This window comes from Hemiscyllium ocellatum, chromosome 9, assembly GCF_020745735.1.
Source record: "Hemiscyllium ocellatum isolate sHemOce1 chromosome 9, sHemOce1.pat.X.cur, whole genome shotgun sequence".
Classification (NCBI taxonomy): Eukaryota; Metazoa; Chordata; class Chondrichthyes; order Orectolobiformes; family Hemiscylliidae; genus Hemiscyllium; species Hemiscyllium ocellatum.
The window spans coordinates 83,727,318-83,754,653 of NC_083409.1; the positions used below are offsets into that span (position 1 = coordinate 83,727,318).

Genomic DNA, 27,336 nt, shown 5'->3' on the forward strand with positions numbered 1-27,336 from the left:
TAGCAATTGATAGAAAGTCACAAAAACATAACTGGAAACAAAAAAAACAACAAATGCAGGCCTGTGAATGCTACAAAGCCCTCCTCACTAACAATGAGGGGCAACGGACAAAATCAGAAGAACTATCTCAGACTAATCAAACAACAGCCTGATATAGTCATGCTCACGGAATCATACCTTACCTACAATGTCCCAGACACCACTAACACCATCCCTGGATATGTCCTGTCCCACCAGTAGGACACACCCAGCAGAGGTAGCAGCACAGTCGTTTATAGTCGGGTGGGAGTTACCCTGACAATTCTCAACATTGACTCCGGATCCCATAAAATCTTTTGGCATCCAGTCAAATATGGCAAGGAAATTGACCAATTGCCACATTCCACCCACTTCACCTCAGTCCCTATGCCTCAGCTGATGAATCAGTTGTCCTCCAAATAGAGCTGCACCAGTTCAAGAAAATTGCTCACGACCACCAAGGGTAACTAGGCATGGGCAATAAATGCTAGTGATGCCCACACTCCAGGGATAAACAAAAACAATTCTCAAAACCAATAGCAACCCATATACTCTTCCTTCTAATATCAAGTAATCAATAAAAGTTAGTAAAATTAAAACTGACTCATGATTCAGTACATTGCTATAAACAGGGGAAATTATTCACTCTTACTAAATTATTTTCATGTAAATGCATTCCATTTGCTCTTTGAGGTTCATACAACAGAATCTTGTCTTTTTATAGTTTTGCTACTGCTCTGTCTTCAGTCAAATTCAACTGACATACTCTGTTCAATTTTTGAAGGTAAGTGGATTACCTCCCAGATATTTGTCAACCTTACTCAATTTGAAAGATCTAAGGAATGCATTCAGTATCTGTGCATTTGTTAATTTGAGATTTTATTGAACTTTCAGATTGTTACCACAAAGGGGCGCCATGACAATTTCTTACACACTGAAAGTTGCAGATGCTCGATTTGCTGGATTCTCTAAACTTCTCTTTCGATGGAAAGGAAGTATTTACAAACTGTTGTACAAGGAATTCATTGTGTTCATCATTTTATATTCAGTATTCAGTGTTACGTACAGGTAAAAGTCATCTTTGCTTTGCTTTGTAATTTTATACTCCTCCCCACTGAAGTTTCCTCTTGGTCCGAAGTTTCCATTTTCAGTTTAGGATCCCATTTCCTTTAAAAAACATTGACATCACATCCCCTTCCAAGTACCCACAACTCCACTCCAAACATTGTTTCTTTTACTAATTACTTGACCTTGTTGTCACCTCCCAGACTCATATTCATCTTTCCTGCAACCGTTCATTTAAATCCCTCCAATTAAGTTGCCATATTTCAAGCCAATATTCTAAATGTTATTCTGTGCCCATCTATCATACCTGTCATTGCTTGGGCTCTTTGCACAGCAGTGTCCTGGTGATGAAAGGGAAGGTAATGCAGGGCAGATAGAGTTATGCTAAACTAATTTTTAGTCAATGTTGTTCCATGTATAAATTTTCATACCACAACCACCTTTATGACATCCACTGTGATGGTGAATACTATTGAACCTTGACTTTGCAACCACTTTTAACATAGTCACTTCCAACCCTTATCACCCTCCTCCAAATGATCTCCTTCTTGGTGGAACTGCCATTGACTCTGATATATAATAATGTTTATAATAGCTCATTTACTCCTGAAAGCCTGGTCCATGTCTTTGTCACCTCTAGACTCCCATTATCCTGGTGCTTTCTTGTTTGCCAACCATCAACTTCCATAAATTCCAGTTCATCCAAAACTCTGCCATGCATCCTGATGCACACCAAGTTCCACTCCAGATACACCGGTTTCCTCCCACAGTCCAAAAATGTGCAGGATAGGTGAATTGGCCATGCTAAATTGTCTGTAGTGTTAGGTGAAGGGGTAAGTGTAGGGGAATAGAGATGGGTGGGTCGCTCTTCGGAAGGTTGGTGTGGACTTGTTGGGCTGAAGGGCTTGTTTCCACACTGTAAGTAATCTAATCTAATCTAAACAAGTATGGTACTACAGTCACAGGCTTCATGAGGAAGTGTGTAAAAGATTGCATGCTGAAGAGGTTAATCCAAATGTTCCTCAACGGGAAACCATGGATGAACCAGGAGATCCACTCCTTACTGAAGTCCAAGACTGAGGCATTCAGGTCATCCCACCCTGACCAGTACAGGAAATCCAGATATGACTTTTGTAAGGCCATCAGAGACACCAAGAAGTAATGCCAAATTAAGCTTGAGACCCAGACTGACTACACTACAAAGCAAAGTCAAACAGATTCACAGGCAACAGTAAATCCCCACCTGACAAGCTCAATGCATTCTACGCTTACTTTGAGTGAAGTGAAATGATGTCACCTCCCCCAACAGCCTCAGATGCACCTGTACCCATGGTTACCGAAGAAGATGTCAGATCAGCCTTGTTGAGAGTGAACCCACTGAAAGCGACTGGCCTGGATGGAGTCCTGGTCATGCAGTCAGATCCTGTGCAGACTGGCTGGCAGGAGTATTTGCAAACATCTTTAACCTCTTTGAAATCCCCAGTTGGCTCAAGTAGACTACCATCACACTGTTACCAAAGCAAAGTCATGAGGCATGCCTCAATGACTACTGCCTGGTGGCTCTGACCTTCATCATTATGAAGTGCTTCAAGTGTCATGGCTAACATCAACTCCAGCCTACCAAATTGCCTTGATCCTTTGTAATTCACCCACAGGTACAACACACCATCTCCTGGCCCTATGCTCATCCCTGGAACATCTGGATACCAAGGATACCTACATCAGATTTCTACTTATTGACTACAGTTCCGAGTTCAACTCCATAATACCGAACAAACTCATCTCTAAACTCTGAGACCTAGGTCTCGGCTCCCCCTCTATAACTTGATCCTAAACCTCCTGACCTGTAGACCTCAATCAGTAAGAATAGGCGACAGTACCTCCTCCACCATAATCCTCAGCACTGGTGCCCCACAAGGCTCTGTATCCAGCCCCTTACTATACTCCTTATACATTCAGGACTGTGTGACCAAGTTCCACCCCAACTCCATTTGCAAGTTTGCTGATGACACCACCATTGTGAGTCAGATCTCAAACAACGAGACAGAGGACAGGAAAGAGATAGAGTGCTTAGCAGCATGGTATAAAGACAACAACCTCTCCATCAGCATCAGCAAAATGAACGAGCTATCATTGACTTCAGGAAGCACACTGAAGGGCACGCCCCTGTCTGCATTCGTGGTGCTGAGGTGGAGATGGTCAAGAGATCAAGTTCCTTTGAGTGATGTGTCCTGATCCACACACGTCAACTTGATGGTCAAGAAACATCTCTGCTTCTCCTGGAGGCTAATGAAATTTGACATGTCCTCAAAGACCCTTACCTATTTTTATAGCTGCAGTGGATGCACTGGTAGCAAACTTCCAAGAATATTTAGATTCTAGAAATGTCTCAGAGGGTTGGCAAACTGCCAATGTAACACCATGTAACAGGGGTGGCACCGTGGCTCAGTGGTTAACACTGCTGCCTTGCAGCGCAAGGGCCCCGGGTTTGATTCCAGCCTCAGGAGACTCTCTGTGTGCGGTTTGCACATTTTCCCTGTCTCTGCATGAGTTTCCTCCGGGTGCTCCGGTTTCCTTCCACAATCCAAAGATGTGCAGGTCAGGTGACTTGGTCATGATAAATTGCCCGTAGTGTTAGGTGCATTAGTTAGGAGTAAATATAGGGTAGGTGAATGGGTCTGGGTGGGCTACTCTTCGGAAGGTTGGTGTGGACTTGTTGGGCCGAAGGGCCTGTTCCATACTGTAGCGAATCTAATCTAATTATTTAAATTTGGGAACAAAAAAAAGGTAACTATAGGCCACTTAGGTTAGCATCTATTATTGAGAAATGTTAGAGGCCAGTATAAAGGATGTAAAAGCAGAACATTCAACAATACTGTACATAATTTGATCAAGCAGTCGTCATGGCTTCATGAAGGGGAAATCATACCTGACAAATTCATTAGAATTCTTTGAGGAGATAACAAGTAGGAAGAATAAAGGAAAAAGCAGCAAGTGCAATATATTTGGAGTTCAAGAAGTGTTTGATAAGATACCACATATTAGGCTATTTAATAAGAGCTCATGGGGTTGGAGGCACTGTAATACACTAGAGTGGATAGAGGATTAGCTAATACAAGACAGCGGATTGGATAAGAGGGGTATTCTCAGGATGACAACTTGTAACTAGAGGTATGCCACAGGGATCAGTGCTGGGGTCAACACTGATGGGAAGTGGTGAGGATGACACAACTACAAAGGGAAATAGACAGGTTAAGCGAGTGGACAAACACTTGGCAGATGGAATATAATGTGAGGTTATGCATTTTGGTAGAATGAATACAGGAGCTAAATATTTTTTAAATTATGAAAGACTATAGAAAGCTACATCATAGCGTAATTTGGGAGTCATCTTGCAAGAATCAGAAAAAACTAGCATATAGGTTCAGCAAGTGATAGGGAAGGCAAATGGAATGTTGGCCTTTATTTTAGAGGAAATGGAGTAGAGAAATACGGAGGTCTTGTTAAAATAATATCTGGCACCAATTAAGCCATACTTGGATTACTGTGAACAGTTTGGTTTCCTGTCTGAGGGAAGATGTAGATGGAAACAGTGCGGCAAACATTTACCCGGCTGGTCCAGGGTATGGAGGAGAGGTTGAGAACGCTGGGCTGAGACTCAGTGGAATTTAGAAGAATGAGACGTGACCTTATTGAAACATAAAAGATTCACAGGGAACTTGACCAGGTGGATATGGAGAGGTGGTTTCCCTTTATGGGAAAGGCTAGGACTACAGGGCAGAATCTCAGAGTAAAGGGTTGCCCATTATAGACAGAGATGAGGAGGAATGTCTTCTCTCAGAGTACAGTGAAACTGTTGAATTCTTTATCACTGAGGACTGTACAGACCGGGTTATTACGTACTTTCAAGCTTGGGTTAAACAGAAAGTTAATCCATAAGGGATTCATAGTTATGAGAAAATGACAGGAAAGTGGAGTTGAGGATTGAATGGTGGAACAGATTGAATGGCCTACTTCTGCTGCTACATTTTATGGCCTTACTGCATTAGCAAACATCTGCTGACTTTCCAAAAATCCAGAATTCAATTTAAAGCAACCGTGGTGTTATTGACTTGGATATTTTACAGATCACAATATCGTGGACTTATATGTGTGGGAAGATTTTTGCCTCCGAGTCAGAAGATTGTGATGTAGAGCCCCATTGTAGAAACTCAAATACATATAAGGTATATCGACATTTCAGTACTGCACTGACTGAGGGCTACACCATAGAAGGTTCCTCTTTGAGATCATGGTCCTGCCTTCTCTCTTCAATGGTTGTAAAATATCCCAATACACTATTTGACAAAAAGTATAGAATTCTTCCCTGTGCACTGGTAAGTATTTATTATGAAACCAATCTCACTAAAACATATTATCAGATCATTATCACATTACTGCTTGTGGAACTTTGTGACTGCGTTTCTCTACAATAACTGTAGTGCATTGTTTATAAAGTGTTTTCTGTTGTCCTGAGATCTACAGATGATGATAAAATTCTCCAAAATATTCCCTGCAAGGTATGTAAGCAGTTTATTTCCTGTAACTTGGAGATTGGCTGATTTTAATGAACTTATAATCAAAAGTGACAGTTTGAAACTTCAGTAAATGAAATAAGTAATTCAAACTGATATATAATTAGCATTGTATTTACTACATCCAACTGTATATTGATACGTGGATAATTCTCCTGTGTCTGAGCATGTTTTTATTGCTATTTATTGTAGGTATTTCCTATCACATGAACAGAAGATTCTCTTTGAGAACGTGGCTACATATTGTGACAAACAGACCAGTCTTATTCCAATGTCATTTGTTTTAGGTCTGTAAGTAAAGCTTCAGACTACTATAAAATGATTAATGAATTCTAAAATGTCACTAACAAGTTCCATTTATATAGAGCCAATAGCATAGCACTGTGTCTCCTGAAACTATATGATACCCACCAAGCTGCTCCATTTATCATCTATATCCTACCTCCCCAGCATCAACATCTGCAAGATTCTCATCTTCAAATTTCATCACATTTGTACTCCATATTACAAGCAAATTCTTGCCATTCTTACAATCCTTCCATTCTCTGACACTGAAATACGACTTATTTCCTATTTCTTCTGTTCAAGCACTAGATTTGGCTGTTAAATAATTTCCTTCTGAAATTCTTATTTCAAAACTAATTTGGCATGTCTTTCCACTTCCCTAAAGACCTTTAACTCATACCCCTGGTCTCCTCAACGAAATTCTTTACTTCCTATCCACATTTTCCACTTCCAGAGAGAACCGAAATGATCATGTAGGTGAAGAGCAAAATATAAATGTATGTTGTTGGTGTTTATATTTTGAACATAAAAGTACTGACAGTAATTTCCATGTCTGAGATGTTCGCGGGTTGATGTGAGTCTGTGTGGTGTACAGACACCCACAGTGCAGTTAAGTAGGGAGTTCCAGGATTTTGACACAGTGAAAGAATAATGATATAATTCCAAGTCAGGATGGAGTGAAGCCTGCAGGGGGAGCTTGCGAGAGATTGTGTTTTCATGTATCTGTCACCCTTGTCCTTCAACTGGTGGAGGGTATGGTTTTGACAGGTGTTACCTACACTCCCTCAGTAAGTTAAGGAACATCTTGTAGATAGCACACAATACTGTCACTGTGTCAGACTATAGGAACAGGAAGAGGCCATTCAGCCCCTTAAGCCTGCCCCACCATTCAGTATGATCATGCCTGATTCGACATTCCTCACATCCTCTTTCCTGCCCTGACCCCATAACCCTTGATTCTCCTACTGATTAAAAATCTATCTATCTCATCCTCAAATATAAGCAAGGACTCTGCCCCAACAGCTCTCTGTGGCGAGGAGTTCCAAAGACTCACAAGCCTCTGAGAGAAGAAATTCATCCTCACCTTAGTCTTAAATTGGTGCACCTTTATTCTGAGATTAGGTGCACTGGTCATAGACTCTTCCATAACGGGAAACATCCTCTCTGCATTTACTTTGTTAAGCCCTTTAAGAATCCTATATGTTTCAATGAGACTACCTCTCATTCTTCTAAACTCCAGTGAGTAGAGTCCCAATCATAAAGCAATCCCTCCATTCTGAATTTGTGGTGTTGGAGACAGAGAATGGTGTTAGTATTACATGAGATGCCAATCAAGCAGAATCGATGATGTCAAGTTTCTTGAGGATTTTTAGACCTGTATTCATTTAGGCAAGTGGAGACTATTCCATTATACTCCTGACTTATGCCTTATAGAGAGTGGACAGGCTTTCGTGAGTCAGCGTGGAAGTTACTTACTACAGAGTTCAGAACCTCTGACGTGTGGTTGAAGCCACAGTATTTATCAATGGATGTTAATTCTATGTGGAAATTATCCCCCTGGAGAGCTAATGAGAAGGAGGAGATCAATGGGTGACATCCTTTGCTCTCCAGGATTAAAGCTGTTGAGATGTTCTTTAATGGCCACTAAAAGGCTTGAACTCATAGAATCCTGGAAGATAGGAACAGGATAGATCATTCATCCCGTCATGCCTGCCCCGCCATTCAATATGCTTAAGGCTGATCATCCAACTCAATACCCTAATATCCAACTCTGTACCTTAATCATCCAACTCAATACTCTATTCCTGCCCTCCCTCCATATCCCTTGATCCATTTAGCTACAAAAGTTATCATTATCTTTTTCTTGAAAACACATGTTTTGGCCTCAATCACCTCACTCTGTGGTAGTGAATTACATAGACTCGCTGGGTGAAGACATTTCTCTTCACCTCAGCCTTAAACTGGTGGCCCTTTATCCTTAAACTCTCCCAACATCAGAAATATTGTTTCTGCATCTACACTGTCTAGTGCAGTAAGGATTCTCTAGGACAGCCCCCTCATTCTTCTGAATTCCAGTTAATATAATCCTAACCGACTCAGCCTCTCCTCATACATCCACCCTATGAAGCAATTTGGTAAACTTTAACTCCACTCCCTCTATAGCAAGAACATCCTTTCTTAGTGAAGGAGACCAAAACTGTGCACAACATTCCCGGTGTGGCCTCACCAATGCCCTGGACAATTAGAACAATGCATCCTTGTTTCAGTACATAAACCCTCTCGCTATGAAGGCCAATATACAGATTGCCTTCCTCAGTGCCTACTTCACCTGCACATTTACTTTCAGCGACTGGTGCACAAGGACACCCAGGATTCATTGAACATTCCCCTCTCTCAATTTACACCCATGCAAATAATAATCGGTGTTCCTATTTTTACTACCAAAGTGGAATACCTCACATTTATTTACATTTCACACATTATAGATGCCATGCATTTGCCCACTCATTTAGCCTGTCCAAATCTCTGCATCCTCCTCACAGTACACCCTTACACTAAGCTTTGTGTCACCTGTAAATATTGAGATATTACATTGAGTTCCCTCATCTAAATCATTAACACATATGGTGAATTGCTGGGGTCTTAGTACCATTCCCTCCTCCCATTTGTGGATCCTTTCAGAACGTGCCATCTCTTCAATCACCTGCATCCCCAGTAGGTGAGAAAATTGTGTAGTTTTTGCAATAGGAGGTCATGGCAATCTGCCTGCTGAGCTAGGGACACTCTATTATAATTGCCAAATCTGAGCCAATCAGGAGCACGGATAACAGCGAAGTAGGCACCTCTGAAAGCTAACCATTATAAACGTCCTGCCTGATCTCTCTTCCAGCAAGTCCCCCACCTGCCTCTTGCAGATAAAGGACTCACCACTGGATTTCCCAAAGAACTGTCTTTGATTAACTGGCAGTTTCTTGTGATCCAGGTCACCAATGTCAAGGCCTGTGATAAAGTGAGATGCTCATCTCACTTACCTGCCAGCTGATAATGAGCTGACCGGTGAGAAACCCAGTGAGTTATCTTGCTGGTTTAGGTAGCACATAATTGCCATCTAACATCCTTGCCCCACGTGTAAAAGATTTGGCTTAAATCATGCCCCATTTGTCAGAATAAAGCACTAAGGAGGCACTGGAAAATGCTGAAAATAAGCATCAGACTAGTTAGCCTATTGCTTCACCTACAGAACTTTTCTGATTTGACAAGGAGAAAACAACTACAGTTACACAATACTTTAACCAAAATCCTTGGGACCAGTTGTTTTTCAGATTTTGAAATCAAAAAAATTATTCCAGACCCACGTGTGACTAGTACAAGCGCTGTGACACAATTGATGCCTCCCAGTGCTGTGCCGTGGGTCAAGTGGGTGTGGAATTAGGTCACATGTTTGCACGCCAAACAACCTTGTTATACAGAAAAATACTTTACAAAAAAAGCCTCGGATTTTGGAGCTTTTCGGAAAAAGTATTGTGTACCTTTACTTAATCCCTATGATGGAAGGCACTTTCCGTGATCTGCATTGTTACTTGGGAAAAAAAAAATCCATGAAATCTGAAGAATCCTTCCTGCCAAAAATGGACATGTCTAAACATGGAATATGCCCAGGTGACATGGGCAATCAAACATCAGGCATAGCCAACGATGCCCACATCCCATTGAATTAATAAAAACAGAGATAACTTGTGAAGACTGGACATTATTTGCCAATTAATTGATTGGTGTTCAGTAAGTCCAGCCACTAATCAATTCAGTTGTTTCTCAGAATGCATGATTGAGGAAGAATATCTTCAGCCAGAGGAAGTGAACCTGTGGAACTCATTGCTGCAGAAGGCTGTGTAGGGAGGCCAAGTCATTGTATGTATAGATAGATAGGTTCTTGGTTAGCAAGGGGATCAAAGATCTGGGGAGAAGGCAGGACAATGGGGTTGAGAATCATACCAGCTATGATTGAATGGCGAAACAGACTCGATGGGCCAAATGGCCTAATTCTGCTCCTTTATCTTATCATTTTATTATCTATCCATTGGAAGAACAATTCAATTGCAGCTCATTTGAGATTTTTCTAGCTAATCTTTTGGTTAAAAAATAGCATAGAAGGGAGGAAAAATGCAAAAGTACATTAAAGGTCCAAACTCCTGACAGGAGCCATGTGCCATGTGGAAATCAGCAGCTTCAGGGAAAATGGAAGGGAGAGGGAGAGCGAGAGCGAGATGGAGATTCCCACCTACAGGGATCACCTTTTAATATATGGCTGCTCTTAGGGTTACAGGCATAGAACAATTTGAACATACCCCTATCTGAACTGTAAAAACTTGAATACTATGCAAGAAAATGAAGAGGGAAAAACAAGAGTAAAATAACAAATTCATGGCAATTTGCACCATATCCGTGTAGTTTATTGGAATACTAATTGACGAATAGTGTGATGTCAGTCAGACAAATAATTGCATCCACTGTAAACAACTGAAGCGTAATAGTGCCTGACCAATGTGTCATTGCATCACCCTCACAGTTTGATTCTGCATGTGCACTAATGATACCCTGTGACTCTTAACCTTCCCCGGTAGGTTTTTATGTAACGCTGATTGTTAACCGCTGGTGGAACCAATATACTAATATCCCATTACCGGATCAGCTGATGTGTGTGGTGTCCAGTAATGTTCATGGTGTCGATGAAAGGGGCCGGATGCTGAGGAGAACGCTGATTCGATACGCCAATCTCTCTGCAGTGCTCATTCTCCGCTCCATCAGCACAAGGGTCCGAAAGAGATTCCCTTCGTTAGAACATGTGGTTGAAGCAGGTAATGTGACCCATGTTATCGATCGACACACATGCAAATATTTTATCAGAGGATACACCAGGACAGAATGTCAGGACAAAGCATACTTCCTTGACTGCATTAGTGACATTGGTACAACTGTATGGCTCGACAGCTGAGGGTTCAAAGTTCCATCTGGTTAATAGACTTGTGCAACCATCAGCATCACAGTCAGCAAGACATTCATGCACAGGGGGCATCACAGCTGAAGCATCTGTGTCCACCTTCAAGATGCTGATGTGCAGACAGCTGGATAACTTTCAGGAGCATTCACTTGGCTGAATCCCTCTCCCATGCTAACTGTTGTGTCCCTAAGTCTGCACTGAGGAACTAGTTTAGCATTGACCAGATATCAACCATCACTGAGCCACTGAGATAACCTCTCTCACACAGAAATAATCATAGTTCAGTAAATGAGAAACCAAATATGAGCTGCAGCCATAATATTGTAGAGTATCCCCTCCACCTATTCTCAAACATTTTGTTGGTCTTTTCAAGCTCCACAAGAATGTAATAAAAATATTTTACTGTAAAGTATTGGAGAGCAATAGTACAAAGGTATTAGTTTATCTGAAGAGGTACTTTCACTGAAAATATGAACAAGGATGCAGGAAAGCTTAAACATGCCCAAAAACAGAAGTCATGTAATAGATGGTCATATTACATTGTTTTGTTATTTGGACAAAAAGGATATTAGAAAGCAGTTGTGCCAGAGACAGGATGCAAATATATCTCAGTTGCTGTAGCATCTGAGGGACACTGAGTACTGCAAGACAACTGTGAGGTGTTCGTTCAATATCGACTAATTGGAAATGGGTGGAAAATTCTGCAGATTCTTTTATGGGTTTGAGCTCCCTCCTGTTGATCTTCCTGCATTTATTGTACAAGATGATCCAACGCTCCCAAACGCAGGAAATAGCAAATCGACTCTATGACTTCAACTAATCAATCATTATGTCTGTTTGCGGGTTCTGTCTGCAGGTTTTATGACCAATGAAGAACTGAAGAAATTTGAAAGCCTCTATTCTGATTTTAACAAGTACTGGATTCCATGTGTGTGGTTTACAAACCTGGCAGCCCAGGCAAGGAGAGAGGGCAGAATCCGAGATGATGTCGCTTTAAGACTGTTGATGGATGTAAGCCTGATCCCTTAGTCCCTCAGTGAGAAACTATAAAAGAGTGGGCAGATCAGTAGTAAAGTGCAAATGGTTCTAATGCAGTAGCATATATAATACAGAATTCTTCTTTGGAACTCTTACTGCAATGGGACATGAAGGGTTTTAGGTAACCAATACTTTAATTAACCAGGTATGAAAGCCTTTTGCCTGCTTAACAGGCTCAATAGACTTCAACTAACCAGTGCAGTGTATTGCAAGAGAAGATCAGCTATGATCTTATTGAATACTGGAGCAGGTTCAGGGGGCTAGATGGCCTACTCTTGCTCACATTTTTAATGCTTTTATACTGACAAATTACAAGCAATACTGAAAGCATCCACAAAAATATTCTTTAAAATCTTCCCTATAATCCTTTTGTGATGTAATATGTTATTCTTTAATGTGGCAGTAGAATTTTAAAGCAGCAATCTAGTCATGCATTTCTGTACCGATTTGCCTTGTGCTGCTGTTCCTCTTTCTTCCTTAAGGAAACCACTGGCGCTCAATGGGACTTGCAATTAATGCTGAAATGCTGGCTTGTGTCTCCCAACCCCCATCCCGCAACTCATGAGCATTGTGCCAGGAAACTAAAGCTATCTGAATGAGCTGAGCCCACATGGGTAGGTAAGGTCAGCTGTTCTCTGCACAGCCACGGAGTGGCAGGACTGCATTACTGGCAAGGATGTGTTAAAGCGCTAGTCATGATTGGAGCTGCTAGTGTTGGACTGGAGTGTACAATGTTAAAATAAAATCACACAACACCAGGTTATAGTCCAACAGGTTTAATTGGAAGTACTAGCTTTTGGAATGCTGCACAACCATCTGAAGGAGCAGCGGTCCAAAAGTTAATGCTTCCAATTAAACCTGTTGGACTATAACCTGGTGTTGCGTGATTTTTAACTTAAAGTGCTAGATCATAAATGTCACTGCACAGATATTGTAGCACGAAACAAATGAATTTCAAGCTGCCTCACAAACTCTAATGGCCCACATTATTATTTATATTGTATATATCAGTTAACAAAAATATTTCCCTTTCTCATTTGCAGGAATTGAACCGACACCGGGCAAAATGCAGCCTGTTATTTCACTATGACTGGATCAGTATCCCCTTAGTGTACACTCAGGTCAGAATTTCATTGAACTCCAATTCCTGATCCATTAACTCTCGAAAAGATTACCTTTATCTATCCACATAATGAAGATGCCCCCTTCAGTCTTTGATCTCAGCTGGACCAGCAGTCTCAATACTAGGATTAGCCCGAGAATTCAAGGTTAAGCAGAAAAACTGAGACTGTGCTGGTCCAATTTGCTGGATTTCCAGAGCAACACACTCTTGTTGGGTGGGTCTGTGTGTCAGAACATTCTGAATTTGATGAAGCAGATTGGAGCTTTCAGTCTATTTTCATTCCATGCTGTACCATTTGACTTGCACCAGATTAAACATTCACCTCCAAATATTCCCTGAATGTAGGCATTTGACACGGAAATGGAACAGGAAATATCCTTTCAGAAGTATTTACACAGTCTACATTCCATGATTGATAACTGCTGCTTCTGTCTTACCTCTCCACAGGTGGTTACTATTGCAGTCTACTCCTTCTTTGCCTTCTGTCTGATTGGACGCCAGTTTCTTGAACCAAGGCCAGGTTATGAAGAAGATAACATAGACTTTTATATTCCTATCTTCACTCTACTGCAATTCTTCTTCTATGCGGGTTGGCTTAAGGTCAGGACTTTCTCTCAATTGAATACATTGTGTTTAATGGGCCAAATCATACAGAATCTGGATGGTATTTTTACATGCACAAATATGGTGCAGAGTTGCATTCTTGGACCCTCCTACTGTTATTCATATGTTGCTCCATTAGAAATATTAGTTACACGACTGGGACAAGTGTGTTTATAAATGTCAACAATCCCTTCCGATTGCCTTTAACTATCTTTCCCAAAGTCTGACTGACTATGCAGAAAGATAGTCTATCCAGCATAAAGTTGAATCTAGCAGTTCACCACTGGGTGAGGCTGAAGCCACCAGCTTTGCTCCCACCGGAGACTCTGGTTGAGATTGAATTTGTATGCAAAGCTCTGTGTCCCTACATCCAAGCCATCAGCACAACTTTCAAATTTCACCTCAAAGTCCTCAATTTTATTACATTTCCAGCTTGCTAACCTAATTCATGCATTTGTTAATTTCCATCATGAATGTAATTTCCTGACTTCCTCTTAGGTCCAAAATTTCTCTCCTACATTTAACCTGCAGGTCTTGCAAGACCTTCTGAATTCCACTTTAAATAATTCCAACTCATCTACCTGGACTCAATGCTGTTAAATATTCAACTGATTCTGAAATGAATCCTTGACAGTATCTATTTGTTAGTCTTGTCTTGGTGCATCAATTTTAAAATCCTCAAAACTTCAAATCTCTCCACAGGCTTGGCTTTTGTCTGCCTCTGCAATTTCTTCCACCTTTCCTCATTGAACAACCATGCATATCCCCTCTCTTTGCTTCACATTATACAGTGACTACATTTCAGAAATACTTCATTAGCTATGATATACTTTTCAGGCATCTGAGATTATGCAATGCACTGTGTAAATGCATGTCTTTCTCAACAGTAGGGGAAAGACATCAGCCATTTTGTCACACATTCTGGAACTCCCTCTAAGTCACTTGGTCCTTCAATATTTCTTGTCACCTTTAAGTGCTTTCTTAAAGCCATTCTCTGTTTGCAGTCACCTTCCCTAACCTCACTCTTAATTTTGCTCAGATTTAAGCCCAACTACAAAGCAATTTAACATACAGGTAGTTCTTCTCTAGCACAAGTGTGTTCTTGTGCAACCCCACACTATATAAAAATTGCACAGGAAAAATAGCACAAGTATTAGCAATGCAATCGCATTATGGCTGACACATTTGAAAAGTTTGCTCTTTAGAAACAGCATCCCCTATTTGTCAATTGCGTTACATTTAGCAGAATGACCTGCACTTTGCTGCAACAGCATGTAACTATTAGTTTTGTACTACAGTACGTCAGCACTCACAGGGAGATAGGCAATTGGTAAAAACAGAACAAAGGTTAAATTAGCAAAGCAATGAAGATGATTTCATATCCCTTTTCTCTCAGCCAGGTAGCTGAACAGATCATTAATCCATTTGGAGAGGATGATGATGATTTTGAAACAAACAAGCTGATTGACCGCAATCTTCAGGTACATTAACATAATGATGTTGAACCATTAACTACTGTATTGCAAATAAGGCAAGTGATTTCTTTGTAACTTACTTGGACTTAGCTCCTCTAGTCCCACGTGGGACAATGGTCAACAAGATTTTGTCACCAGCCCTGATCCATTGCAATCCCTTTCACTCCCGGCCATGTAGTGACCTGCATTTTGGAGGTCTCCCTCAATTTACTGTAGTCTTTGGCTGGGTCCACCTTTTCCCACCTGGTGGTGTCCATTCAACTATCATTAAGGCAGGACATGTATTCTGACTCCCGGACGTACACATACTCAATCAAATCTGTCAATGTTCTGAAGGTGCCTCTGCCCATTCCTGTTGACCACTTCTTCATTTGCCTCTCAAGTGCTGCCCAGGATCTTATTAGGCAACAGTGTGTGGAAGACCCAACTTGCACGACACCTTTGCTGTTCTCTTCCACATCTCACTGGTATAGATTGCAGTTGGTACTGGGATGGATGTGGAGAGATACAGTTTCATGGCCATGTTGATGGTTTTGGATTACGTCACTATGTGGAGTTCCTGGAAGACATGCTGCTTTACCAATTCTTGTTTGGATGTCAACCTCTACATCACTTTGTGTAAAAAATGAGGTCTGCAGATGCTGGAGATCACAGTTGAAAATGTGTTGCTGGTTAAAGCACAGCAGGGCAGGCAGCATCCAAGGAATAGGAAATTCGACATTTCGGGCATAAGCCCTTCATCAGGAATGAGGAGAGGGTGCCAGGCAGGCTAAGATAAAAGGTAGGGAGGAGGGACTTGGGGGAGGGGCGATGGAGATGTGATAGGTGGAAGGAGGTCAAGGTGAGGGTGGGGGCGGAGAGGTTAGGAAGAAGATTGCAGTTAGGAGGGCGGTGCTGAGTTGAGGGAACCAACTGAGACAAGGTGGGGGATGGGGAAATGAGGAAACTGGAGAAATCTGAGTTCATCCCTTGTGGTTGGAGGGTTCCCAGGCGGAAGATGAGGCGCTCTTCCTCCAACCGTCGTGTTGTTATGTTTTGCCGGTGGAGGAATCCAAGGACCTGCATGTCCTCGGTGGAGTGGGAGGGAGAGTTAAAGTGTTGAGCCACGGGGTGGTTGGGTTGGTTGGTCCAGGCGTCCCTGAGGTGTTCTCTGAAGCGTTCCGCAAGTAGGCGGCCCGTCTCCCCAATGTAGAGGAGGCCACATCAGGTGCAACGGATGCAATAGATGATGTGTGTGGAGGTACAGGTGAACTTGTGGCGGATATGGAAGGATCCCTTGGGGCCTTGGAGGGAAGTGAGGGAGGAGGTGTGGGCGCAAGTTTTACATTTCCTGCGGTTGCAGGGGAAGGTGCCGGGAGTGGAGGTTGGGTTGGTGGGGGGTGTGGACCTGACGAGGGAGTCACGAAGGGAGTGGTCTTTGCGGAACGCTGATAGGGGAGGGGAGGGAAATATATCCCTGGTGGTGGGGTCCGTTTGGAGGTGGCGGAAATGACGGCGGATGATACGTTGTATACGGAGGTTGGTGGGGTGGTAGGTGAGAACCAGTGGGGTTCTGTCTTGGTAGTGGTTGGAGGAGCGGGAAGTGGAGGAGATGCGGTGGAGGGCATCATCGATCACATTTGGGGGGAATCTGCGGTCCTTGAAGAAGGAGGCCATCTGGGCTGTGCGGTGTTGGAACTGGTCCTCCTCGGAGCAGATGCGGCGGAGACGAAGGAATTGGGAATATGGGATGGAGTTTTTACAGGGGGCAGGGCGGGAGGAGGTGTAGTCCAGATAGCTGTGGGAGTCAGTCGGTTTATAGTAGATATCTGTGTTGAGTCGGTCGCCTGAGATAGAAATGGAAAGGTCTAGGAAGGGGAGGGAGGAGTCTGAGACAGTCCAGGTGAATTTGAGGTCGGGATGGAAGGTGTTAGTAAAGTTGATGAACTGTTCAACCTCCTCGTGGGAGCACGAGGCAGCGCCGATACAGTCATCGATGTAGCGGAGGAAAAGGTGGGGGGTGGTGCCAGTGTAGTTGCGGAAGATGGACTGTTCCACATATCCTACTAAGAGACAGGCATAGCTGGGGCCCATGCGGGTGCCCATGGCAACTCCTTTAGTTTGGAGGAAGTGGGAGGATTGAAAAGAGAAGTTATTCAGGGTGAGGACCAGTTCAGTCAGTCGAAGGAGGGTGTCAGTGGAAGGGTACTGGTTGGTGCGGCGAGAAAGGAAGAAGCGGAGGGCTTTGAGTCCTTCGTGATGGGGGATGGAGGTGTACAGGGACTGGATGTCCATCGTGAAAATAAGGCGTTGGGGACCGGGGAAGCGAAAATCCTGGAGGAGGTGGAGGGCGTGGGTGGTGTCCCGAACCCAGGAGACACTGCTTCCTAGGTACACGAAGCAATCAACATCCTCCATGTTCTTTGCTTAGGCTACTGAATATTAGGCAAAAATGAGAAAATGATGAGAAGCACTGGAGAATTGATGAAGCCACAAAGATGAGCTACATGAGAGAGAGATATATAAACATGAATGGATAGAATGAAAAGGGTGGGGTGTGGAGGGATGGTCACAAAAAGCAACAAATTATAATGGCTCCAAGATGGTATACCAGATCATATGGGAATTGGCTGGGGCATAAAGCAACATATTTATTGTAATCAAAGCCAAAGACAATAGGAAGCTATTAAAGGGCGAGAAGTAGGAGGTGACTAGTTGGAACTCTTTCAGCGGCGGCGTAGCCAACTTAACCACAGCTCTAGTTAGGTTCGATGACACCAATCACACGTCAGCAGCTGAACATTAACCTGGGAGCAATTACCAGGCAGGGCCTGATTCGATTCAGACACACCTTCATATGTTATTTCTGTAACCACGCATTTGCAAAGGCTAATCCACTTAGTGTCCAGGGGAGTACAGGCTATGGGGCAATTTAATATAGCAATCCACCTAACCTGCACATCTTTGCTCTGTGGGACGAAACCAGAGCACCCAGAGGAAACCCATGCAGACATGGGGAGAACAAACAAATTCTGCACAGATAGCTACCCGAAGGTGGAATCAAACCTGGGTCCCTGGTACTGTGACAGCATGCTAACCACTGAGCCATCGTGCCACCCAATGATACCAGAGATATCAACATACCAACATGGAGATCCAACAGAGCAATTGAGACATGCCAAGAAGAATGTCTTAACTAAGGTCACAGATCCATTCAATAAAATCAGTCAAAAATGCTTAAAATTACAGAGGATACTTTCCTTAGTTTAATTTTATTTTATTGTTTTAATTTAATCAGCAGTTTAATTTAGAGTGCCAGTTTTTTGTCTCTCAATTCACCTAAGCGAAAAGGTGGTTGTGCAGTGGATATAGTACTGTTTACAGTTTGAATTAAAATGCTAGCAGCTCACATGTTACAATTACCTGGAAGACAAGATTGTTGTATTAGCAGTTTATTACAGTCAAGGCTTACTGAAGTAAAGAAGATCAAATAGAGATCTGATAGAAAACAAACAGGCAAGAATCAGTGATTTGATGTTGTATTGCTACCTAATAATAATAAAAAAGTATAAATTACAACACCAGGTCATAGTCCAACAGGTTTATTTGGAAGCACTAGCTTTTAGAGTGCAGCTCCTTCATCAGGTAGCAGGACCATAAGACAGAATTTATAGGAAAAGATTAGTGTCATGCAAGTAACATGTTATATTTAACAAACCTTGATTGTTGTTCAGTCTTTCACATTTTAGAATGGGTTAGAACCCACCTATTCTTCAGAACCCATTCTAAGAGATTAAAGACTTAACCACAATCAAGGTTTGTTAAACATAACATGTTACTTGCATGACACTGTATTGTTTGCTATAAATTCTGTGTCTTATGGTGCTACTTGACAACCACCTGATGAAGGATCAGCGCTCAGAAAGCTAGTGCTTCCAAATAAACCTCTGTGTGTAATTTTGGCCACCCCAGTCCAACACATCATAATGTATGAATTTGTCTTGTTTATGACACAGTTCTTCACAAAATGGCTTCTACGCAGCATTGTTATCTTTTTAAAGGAAAATAGATTGCAGGCAGCAGAGTTATACATTATATTTTAGCACTCAGCACAAAACAACCACAATTCAGTGCTGCAGAATGGTATAATGGTTACACATGTTCAGAATAAAACAGAAGGGGCTCTTCTGTTGTTAGTGTAACAGACATGTTTATCAAGAAATTGAAGGAGCATTTTATGTTATGAAGTGGAGGTGCTGGTGTTGTACTGGGATGGACATGAAACTAGGTTATAGTTCAACAGGTTTATTTGAAATCAAGTTTTTAGAGCTCTGCAACTAGATCTATATTAAAACTGTCTGATGGTGACTTTACAAAGAAATATTCTGTGTTGATTGTCTTTACGTTGAGTATAAAATCACATATTTGAATGCACATACACAACATTGTGCATACAAAACGGTGTCTCCATGTAGGTTTCCTTTCTCTCTGTGGATGACATGTATCAGAATCTTCCACCCATGGAAAAAGATAAGTACTGGAATGAATCCACAGCTCAACCTCCTTACACCATTGCTACCGCCAACGAGACCCACAAACCATCATTTTTAGGATCAACCTTTGACATGCGGTCAGTAAAATTCTATTTCATATATTCATGGGAGCTATCCACAACCATATATTCATGGGATTAAGGACAGAAAACTAGTAATAGCAATTATAAATTAAGAGAATTGGATGAACAAGGTTTGAAGCTAATTAGCTCAGACTCCCAAACTGAACAGCAGCATCAACTCAGGCTAAGTGACAGCTTTTTAATTATTGGTTTGTTAAAATCAAAGTATTTTAATTTCGTTGTTGTATGTCATCTAGAGGTTTATGTTCATTTTATGATGTATAATTGATTGACAGCATCTCTCCACATCTAAATTAGGACATCCAGAGGCACTTCACTGATACATGTCTATGTCAGTATAATGCATGCACAGGAATTCAGATAAGAAAGTATAAGCAACAGATTTTTTGGTCAGTCATATGTACTGAAAGAGAATATCTACCATTACTTGGCCTCAGGCTATCCATAGAGTTTGATAATTTTTGAAGTTCACTAAGCTTTGCTTTGTCAATAAATACAGCAGCCAATTTGAATTATGGGTCATCTCCCCTTACATCCACATATTTATACCCAAGTTTTCTAATTCAAATACCAGTGCTACCAATTTTAAAAAAACTGACATACTCAAACCCAACACTACATATAAATCTTTCAAACAAGAAATTCATTAAGAATCCTTATTCTTAACTGCAGGCTAATTTCTGTATCTGGCAAGAAATGAAGCCCAGAACATTTTAACATCCAGAACTTTGATAAATCCACCACCAATTTTCCAGTCAGGTTACTGTTCTCAATCAGCTTTGGAGGGCAGGTCAATGGCTGGAATACCCAGTTTTTCAGTATAGGAGCACCACTGCTCCATCTTTGCCCATGAGCAAAGTGGGATCGTTTTAAAACCTACTTTTTTTTTGAGTCACTCACTTCTGGCCCTGATCTAGTCTGCTAGGAGGTTGGTGTAGCAGGAAATTCAATACAACCTCTTGGGTCCATCAAGCTTTACTTAGTTACAGCCAGATGATATATTATTAAGGAAGCCACCAGTTCTGGGATGAATTTTCTGTAAGGAAAGCAGATTAATGCCCAAACTGATCACCCAGCAGAGAGTAATAAACTGAGTTATGCAATTCTTAGTTTCTGGAGTCACTCCCTAATAGACTAGAGATTTGACCACACACTTGAGCCAACTTGGGACTCATTCCATGAGAATCACTGACTTACTTGTACTTTCTATTCGATACATGGTGAGCTGCATATACAATTCAGTCTCCTCTGTATTCGGCATAGCAAATGCAAATTCAGTGAAGCTTGTGAATGAACAAAGGTGTCAATCGAAAGTGACACTAACAATGTACCACTCCGAAACAGTTCTGGTGAAGCCCAACAAAAGCTTCAGGAACAGCACCTCACCTTTTGATTCAATACACCCTTCCGAATTCAAACTGAAGTTTAATAATTTCAGATCAAAGGAGTGCTCCTGGATAACAGTTTTTTTTAAATTTACAAATGTAATCATTTCTTGCCTATTTACAAATCTTTGCACCCAGCACTGTTCCATTCATCATTTCATTACTCTTGCTTCCACCCAATAAATACATGTTCACTTCAGTTTCCACTTCAAACCTGTAACATCTCTAAATTTTTCCAGTTCTAACAAGGTTTCTGTCACCATCTGCTTCCTGAGCATTTCAGCATGTGGTCACTCCGGGGACCTCAGTAATGGGTTGACATTGTGAACATTTATGGATCTCTGAGAGGTGCAGGTTGAACTAGCTCACAGCAATGATTTCACCTGTAAAGCTCCAATTAGCTTTATAACTTTATTTATTATGAATTATGCACCACTACTCAAAATCAAACAAGCCTCACTCCTTGCAACCAGAATGGTTCCATAGGAATTTAGAGTCATAGAGATATACTGCATGGAAACAGACCCTTCGGTCCAACCAGTCCATGCCGACCAGATATCCCAACCCAATCTAGTCCCACCTGCCCATATCCCTCCAAACCCTTCCTATTCATATACCCATCCAAATGCCTGTTAAATGTTGCAATTGTACCAGCCTCCACCACATCCTCTCCACCACAGCTCATTCCATACATGAAACCCTCTGTGTGAAAAAGTTGCCCTTAGGTCTCTTTATTATCTTTCCCCTCTCACCCTAAACCTATGCTCTCTAGTTCTGGACTCCCCAACCCCAGGGAAAAGATTTTGCCTATTTATCCTATTCATGCCCCTCATAATTTTGTAAACCTCTATAAGGTCACCCCTCAGCCTCCGACGCTCTAGGGAAAACAGCCCCAGCCTGGTCAGCCTCTCCCTATAGTTCAGATCCTCCAACCCTGGCAACATCCTTGTAAATCTTTTCTGAACCCTTTCAGGTTTAACAACATCTTTCTGATAGGAAGGAGACCAGAATTGCATGCAATATTCCAACAGTGGCCTAACCAATGTCCTGTATAGCTGCAACATGACCTCCCAACTCCTATACTCAATGCTCTGACCAATAAAGGAAAGCATACCAAACGCCTTCTTCACTATCCTATCTACCTGCGACACCACTTTCAAGGAGCTATGAACCTGCACTCCAAGGACTCTTTGTTCAGCAACACTCCCTAGGACCTTACGATTAAGTGTATAAGTCCTGCTAAGATGTGCTTTCCCAAAATGCAGCACCTCACATTTATCTGAATTAAACTCCATCTGCCACTTCTCAGCCCAGTGGCAGATCCTATTGTAATCTGAGGTAATCCTCTTCGCTGTCCACTACACCTCCAATTTTGGTGTCATCTGCAAACTTGCTAATTGTACCTCTTAAGCTCGCATCCAAATCATTTATGTAAATGACAAAAAATAGAGGGCCCAGCACCGATCCTTGTGCACACCACTGGTCACAGGCCTCCAGTCTGAAAAACAACCCTCCACCACCACCTTTGAGCCAATTCTGTATCCAAATAGCTAGTTCTCCCTGTATTCCATGAGATCTAACCTTGCTAATCAGTCTCCCATGGGGAACCTTGTCGAACGCCTTATTGAAGTCCATATAGATCACATCTACTGCTCTGCCCTCATCAATCTTCTTTGTTACTTCATCAAAAAACTCAATCAAGTTTGTGAGACATGATTTCCCACACACAAAGCCATGTTGACTATCCCGAATCACTGCCTTTCCAAATACATATACTGATATACATTACAACTGCAAAAGAAGCTCTGAAAAATAAAAATCAATCTCTTTCTCATTATTGGGCTCTTGACTAATTTATGAATCACGTTGCAGCATGAAACATTATGATTCTGCACTGGCCCCAGTTGCCAAAACCACAAGGGTTGATCATAACCAGAATGGAAATAAAGGCTGCTTTCTACCCAAATTAAACATTTGAAATAACTTTACTGCACATTGTAGTGAATTTATGCTGTATGTTTTCACTTTATCTTTCAGTGCGATTGATAGCCCGGTTCTCAACAGACAGGTCGAGCAAGACTCATTCAAGACACAGACTCCCTTGCTTAATCGCTTCCTCAATGTTGCTGCCTCACCAACTATTAGTCTCAAAAGCTTGGGGAGGAGCAATCGAGGAATAAATTTATTATGGAAGCATGCAGACAATTGCTCTTCCAACTTACAGTCCAATGACCTCTATTTGGCGACTCCATCTGAAGAGGGCTCCAGGAATGACAACCAAAACAATCCCAGTGAGTCTTCTAGTACTGGTACTGTCACCTTGAAGGTTCCTCAGACTGTTTAAAAAAGGAAGACCTCTAACTACAATCAAAACCCAATAAAAATTAAAGTGGTCTAATTGACATCTTCAAATAAAATACTTCAGTTGATAATTGCTTCAAAGAACTTGTGGGCAGCACGGTGGCACAGTGGTTAGCACTGCTGCCTCACAGCGCCTGTAGACCCGGGTTCAATTCCCGACTCAGGCGACTGACTGTGTGGAGTTTGCACGTTCTCCCCGTGTCTGCGTGGGTTTCCTCCGGGTGCTCCGGTTTCCTCCCACAGTCCAAAGATGTGCGGGTCAGGTGAATTGGCCATGCTAAATTGCCTGTAGTGTTAGGTAAGGGGTATATGTAGGGGTATGGGTGGGTTGCGCTTTGGCGGGTCGGTGTGGACTTGTTGGGCTGAAGGGCCTGTTTCCACACTGTAAGTAATCTAATCTAAACTTGGCTTGGCAGAATCAAGTTGCCTTTAACAAATACATTCTGGCTCTTCCCAAACTTCAAATATCCTTGTCATTTGCATTCAATAGAAAGTAGTGAAGTGTAGCATTGCTGGTACACAAATGCCATACATAAAACCTTAAGAGTCTCCAACTTTCCCTTCTCCACTGATACAGGTTTCCCAGCCCACACTGGGCCAGCAGGGAACTACTCCACACACAAAAAATGCCACTGGAGGCTCTGCAGGCCAATGGACTGCCTCTGTAAACCCCACCACCCAATGGGGCTCTCTTGCTAAAGAGCTTTCTCTGGGATGTTTGAAGGTAAAAAGGCAAATGAAGATGACAGTCTGGGCACAGGAGCCCAGCCATTACCTATTCTACTACTGCCACAAAATGGAAAATGTTGGAAAAGATAAATGACAAAGGCATGTTCACTTGAAATTTATAGTGAAGTATACAGCATGAAAACAGACCTTTCAGTCCAACCTTTCCATGCTGACCAGACATCTCAACCCAATCTATCCCACCAAACCCTCCTTACTCATATACCCATCCAAAAATTGCAATTTAACCAACTTAAATATCGCAATTGTATCAGCCTCCACTTCCTCTGGCAGCTCAATGCATACTTGTACTGCCCTGTGAAAAAGTTGCCCTGTAGGTCTCATCTTTCCCCTCACCCTAAACCGATGCTCTCTAGTTCTGGACATCAGGGAAAAGACTTTGCCTATTTGCCCTATCCATGCCCAATTTTGTAAACCTCTTGACGCTCAGGGAAAACAGCCCCAGCCTGTTCAGCCTCTCCCTATAGCTCAAATCCCTCAACCCTGGGAACATCCTTGTAAATTTTGAGCCCAAGTTTCACAACATCTTTGATAGGAAGGAGACCAGAAGTGCATGCAATACTCCAACAGTGGCCTAACCAATGTCCTGTACAGCTGCAACATGAACTCCCAATCCTGTACTCAATACGCTGACCAATAAAGCATGTCAAATGCCTTCTTCACTATCCTATCTACCTGCAACTCCACTTTCAAGGAGCTATGAACCTGCACTCCAAAGTCTTTGTTCAGCAACACTCCCTAGGACCTTATTAAGACCCACTAAGATTCGCTTTCCCAAAATACAACACCTCGCATTTATCGGAATTAAACTCCAACTGTCACTTGTCAGCCCATTGGCTCAGCTGGTCAAGATCTGTTGTAATCGGAGGTAACCCTCTTTACAGTCCACTACACTGCTAACTTTGGCATTACGTGCAAGTTAATCCTTGTAAAACAAGTGAAAGCTGCAAAATATGTTGCTGGAAAAGCACAGCACATCAGGCAGCATCCAAGGAGCAGGAGAATCAATGTTTTGGGCATAAGCCCTTCTTTAGGAACGAGGGGGATAGGGCAAGCAGACTAAGATAAAAGATAGGAGGGACTCTGGGGGGATGGGGGTGGGGTGTTGGGAATGCAATAGATGGAAGGGGGTTAAGGCAAGGGTGATAGGCCAGAGAGGTCGGGAAGAAGATTGCACGTTAAGAAGGCAGTGCCGAGTCCATGGGTTGGAACTGAGATAAGGTGGGGGGGGGAAAAAAGGGGAAGAAAATGAGGAAGCTGGAAAAATCTGCATTCAACCCTCTGGTGGTTGGAGGGTTCCTAGGCAGAAAATGAGACACTTTTTCTCCAGGTGTTGTGTTGTCATGGTCTGGCAATGGTGGCAGCCAAGGACCTGCATGTCCTTAGAGTGGGAGGGGGGAGTGAAGTGTTCAGCCAGAGGGCAGTTGGGTTGGTTGGTGCAGGTGTCCCAGCCGTCCTCCGAAAGATCCTGCACGTAGGCAGCCTGTCTCCCCACTGTAGAAAAGGCCACATCGGATGCAGTAAATGGTGTGTGTGTGAAAGTGGTGAATTTGAGACAGAAATGGAAAGATCCTTTGGGGCCTTGACAAGGGAGTGCTCTTTCTGGAATGCCGATAGGGAAATATATCCTTAGTGGCAGGGTCTATTTGGAGGTGGTGGAAATGATATGATGCATCTGGAGGTTGGTGGGGTGGTAGGAGAGGACTAGTGGGGTTCTGTCCTGGTGGCAATTGGAGGGGCAGGGTTCAAGGGCAAAGGAGTGGGAAGTGGAGAGCATTGTCAACCACATCTAGAGGGGAAATTGCAGTCTTTGAAGGAGGCCATCTGGGTTGTTTGGTATTGGAATTGGTCCTTCTGGGAAAATGTGGCACAGGTGAAGGAATTGGGAATATGGTGTTTTTACAGGTTGCATGGTAGATAGTCATTGCCACCACCTCCAAGGCTATATTCTCCTCCCCTATCAGCATTCCAGAAAGGCCACTGCCTGCATGATTCCATCAGATCCAAACCCCTACCAACCCAACCTCCACTCCCAGCACCTTCCCCTCCAACCATAAATGCAAAATTTGCACCACACCCCCCTGCCAAGGGATCCTTCCATACAGGAAGGAATTCACCTGCACCTCCACATACCATTTACTACATCTAATTCACCAGACCATGGCAACACCTGGAGGAAGAGCACCTCATCTGCCTAGGAACCCTCTTAACTACAAGGGATGAATGCAGATTTCTCCAGCTCATTTCTCCTCCCCACCTCAGTCCCAACCCTTTGACTCAGCACTGGCTTCTTGACTTGCAATCTTCTTCCTGACCTCTACCCCCCCCCACCCCCTCTGGACAATGACCCTCACCTTAACCTACCTATTGCATTCCCAACACCCCTCCCCCCTACACCTTTTAGGTTAGCCTGCTTGGCACACCCTCATTCCTGAAGGGCATATGCCCAAAATGTTGATTCTCCTGCTCCTTGGATGCTGCCTGACCTGCTGCACTTTTTCTGCAGGATTTTTGCAGATGCTGGAGATCAGAGCTGAATCCTCACTTTCTCCAAACACAAATGAGGAGCAGGAGTATTGGTGAAAACCAGCTACTAAACTATGTAAGCATCTTTTATTTAAAGATTAGGGAATAAGGTTTTTAAATCCAGAAAAAACTTTTAGTTAAATTCTCAACCAGCACTATCTGCTTCATTTCATGGCTATTCATCTCACTCATCTCCTTAAGCCATCCAAGATATCCCCTTGTGTCCATATCATATCAACGCATCCCAGTTTCCAACACAGCCTGTTGTCTCAATATGCTCCACACTCTTGACACCTTTGCTAAGGGGGAAAAGTTGTACCAATTCAACTTTTGCACTAATTTCCTGTAATAGTATGTTTTCACACTTCCTTATCCATAAGCTGATAGGTGTTACAACAATCATTACTTAGTATGAGCATGCAGTGGCCAGGACCAAAATATTTTCAATCTGTATAGAAATGACTTTTGGAAGATGTGGAACTCCAACCTAGATACACCATTCCAGTATTTAGCAAGTATTTA

At 42.5% G+C, this 27,336-nt stretch overlaps 1 protein-coding gene across 1 annotated transcript in view; it reads left to right on the forward strand.

Annotated features, from left to right (window-relative positions):
- The first annotated feature begins 934 nt into the window (after window positions 1–934).
- The window catches only part of best4 (bestrophin 4), a 29,809-nt gene continuing 3,407 nt past the window's right edge, over window positions 935–27,336 (forward strand). The window contains exons 1-9 of the mRNA XM_060829590.1: window positions 935–1,086; window positions 5,850–5,944; window positions 10,565–10,798; window positions 11,798–11,952; window positions 13,023–13,100; window positions 13,550–13,702; window positions 15,106–15,186; window positions 19,635–19,789; window positions 23,218–23,489. Coding sequence (XP_060685573.1) covers window positions 935–1,086; window positions 5,850–5,944; window positions 10,565–10,798; window positions 11,798–11,952; window positions 13,023–13,100; window positions 13,550–13,702; window positions 15,106–15,186; window positions 19,635–19,789; window positions 23,218–23,489 — 1,375 coding nt within the window. The remainder of the gene's footprint in view (window positions 1,087–5,849; window positions 5,945–10,564; window positions 10,799–11,797; window positions 11,953–13,022; window positions 13,101–13,549; window positions 13,703–15,105; window positions 15,187–19,634; window positions 19,790–23,217; window positions 23,490–27,336) is intronic.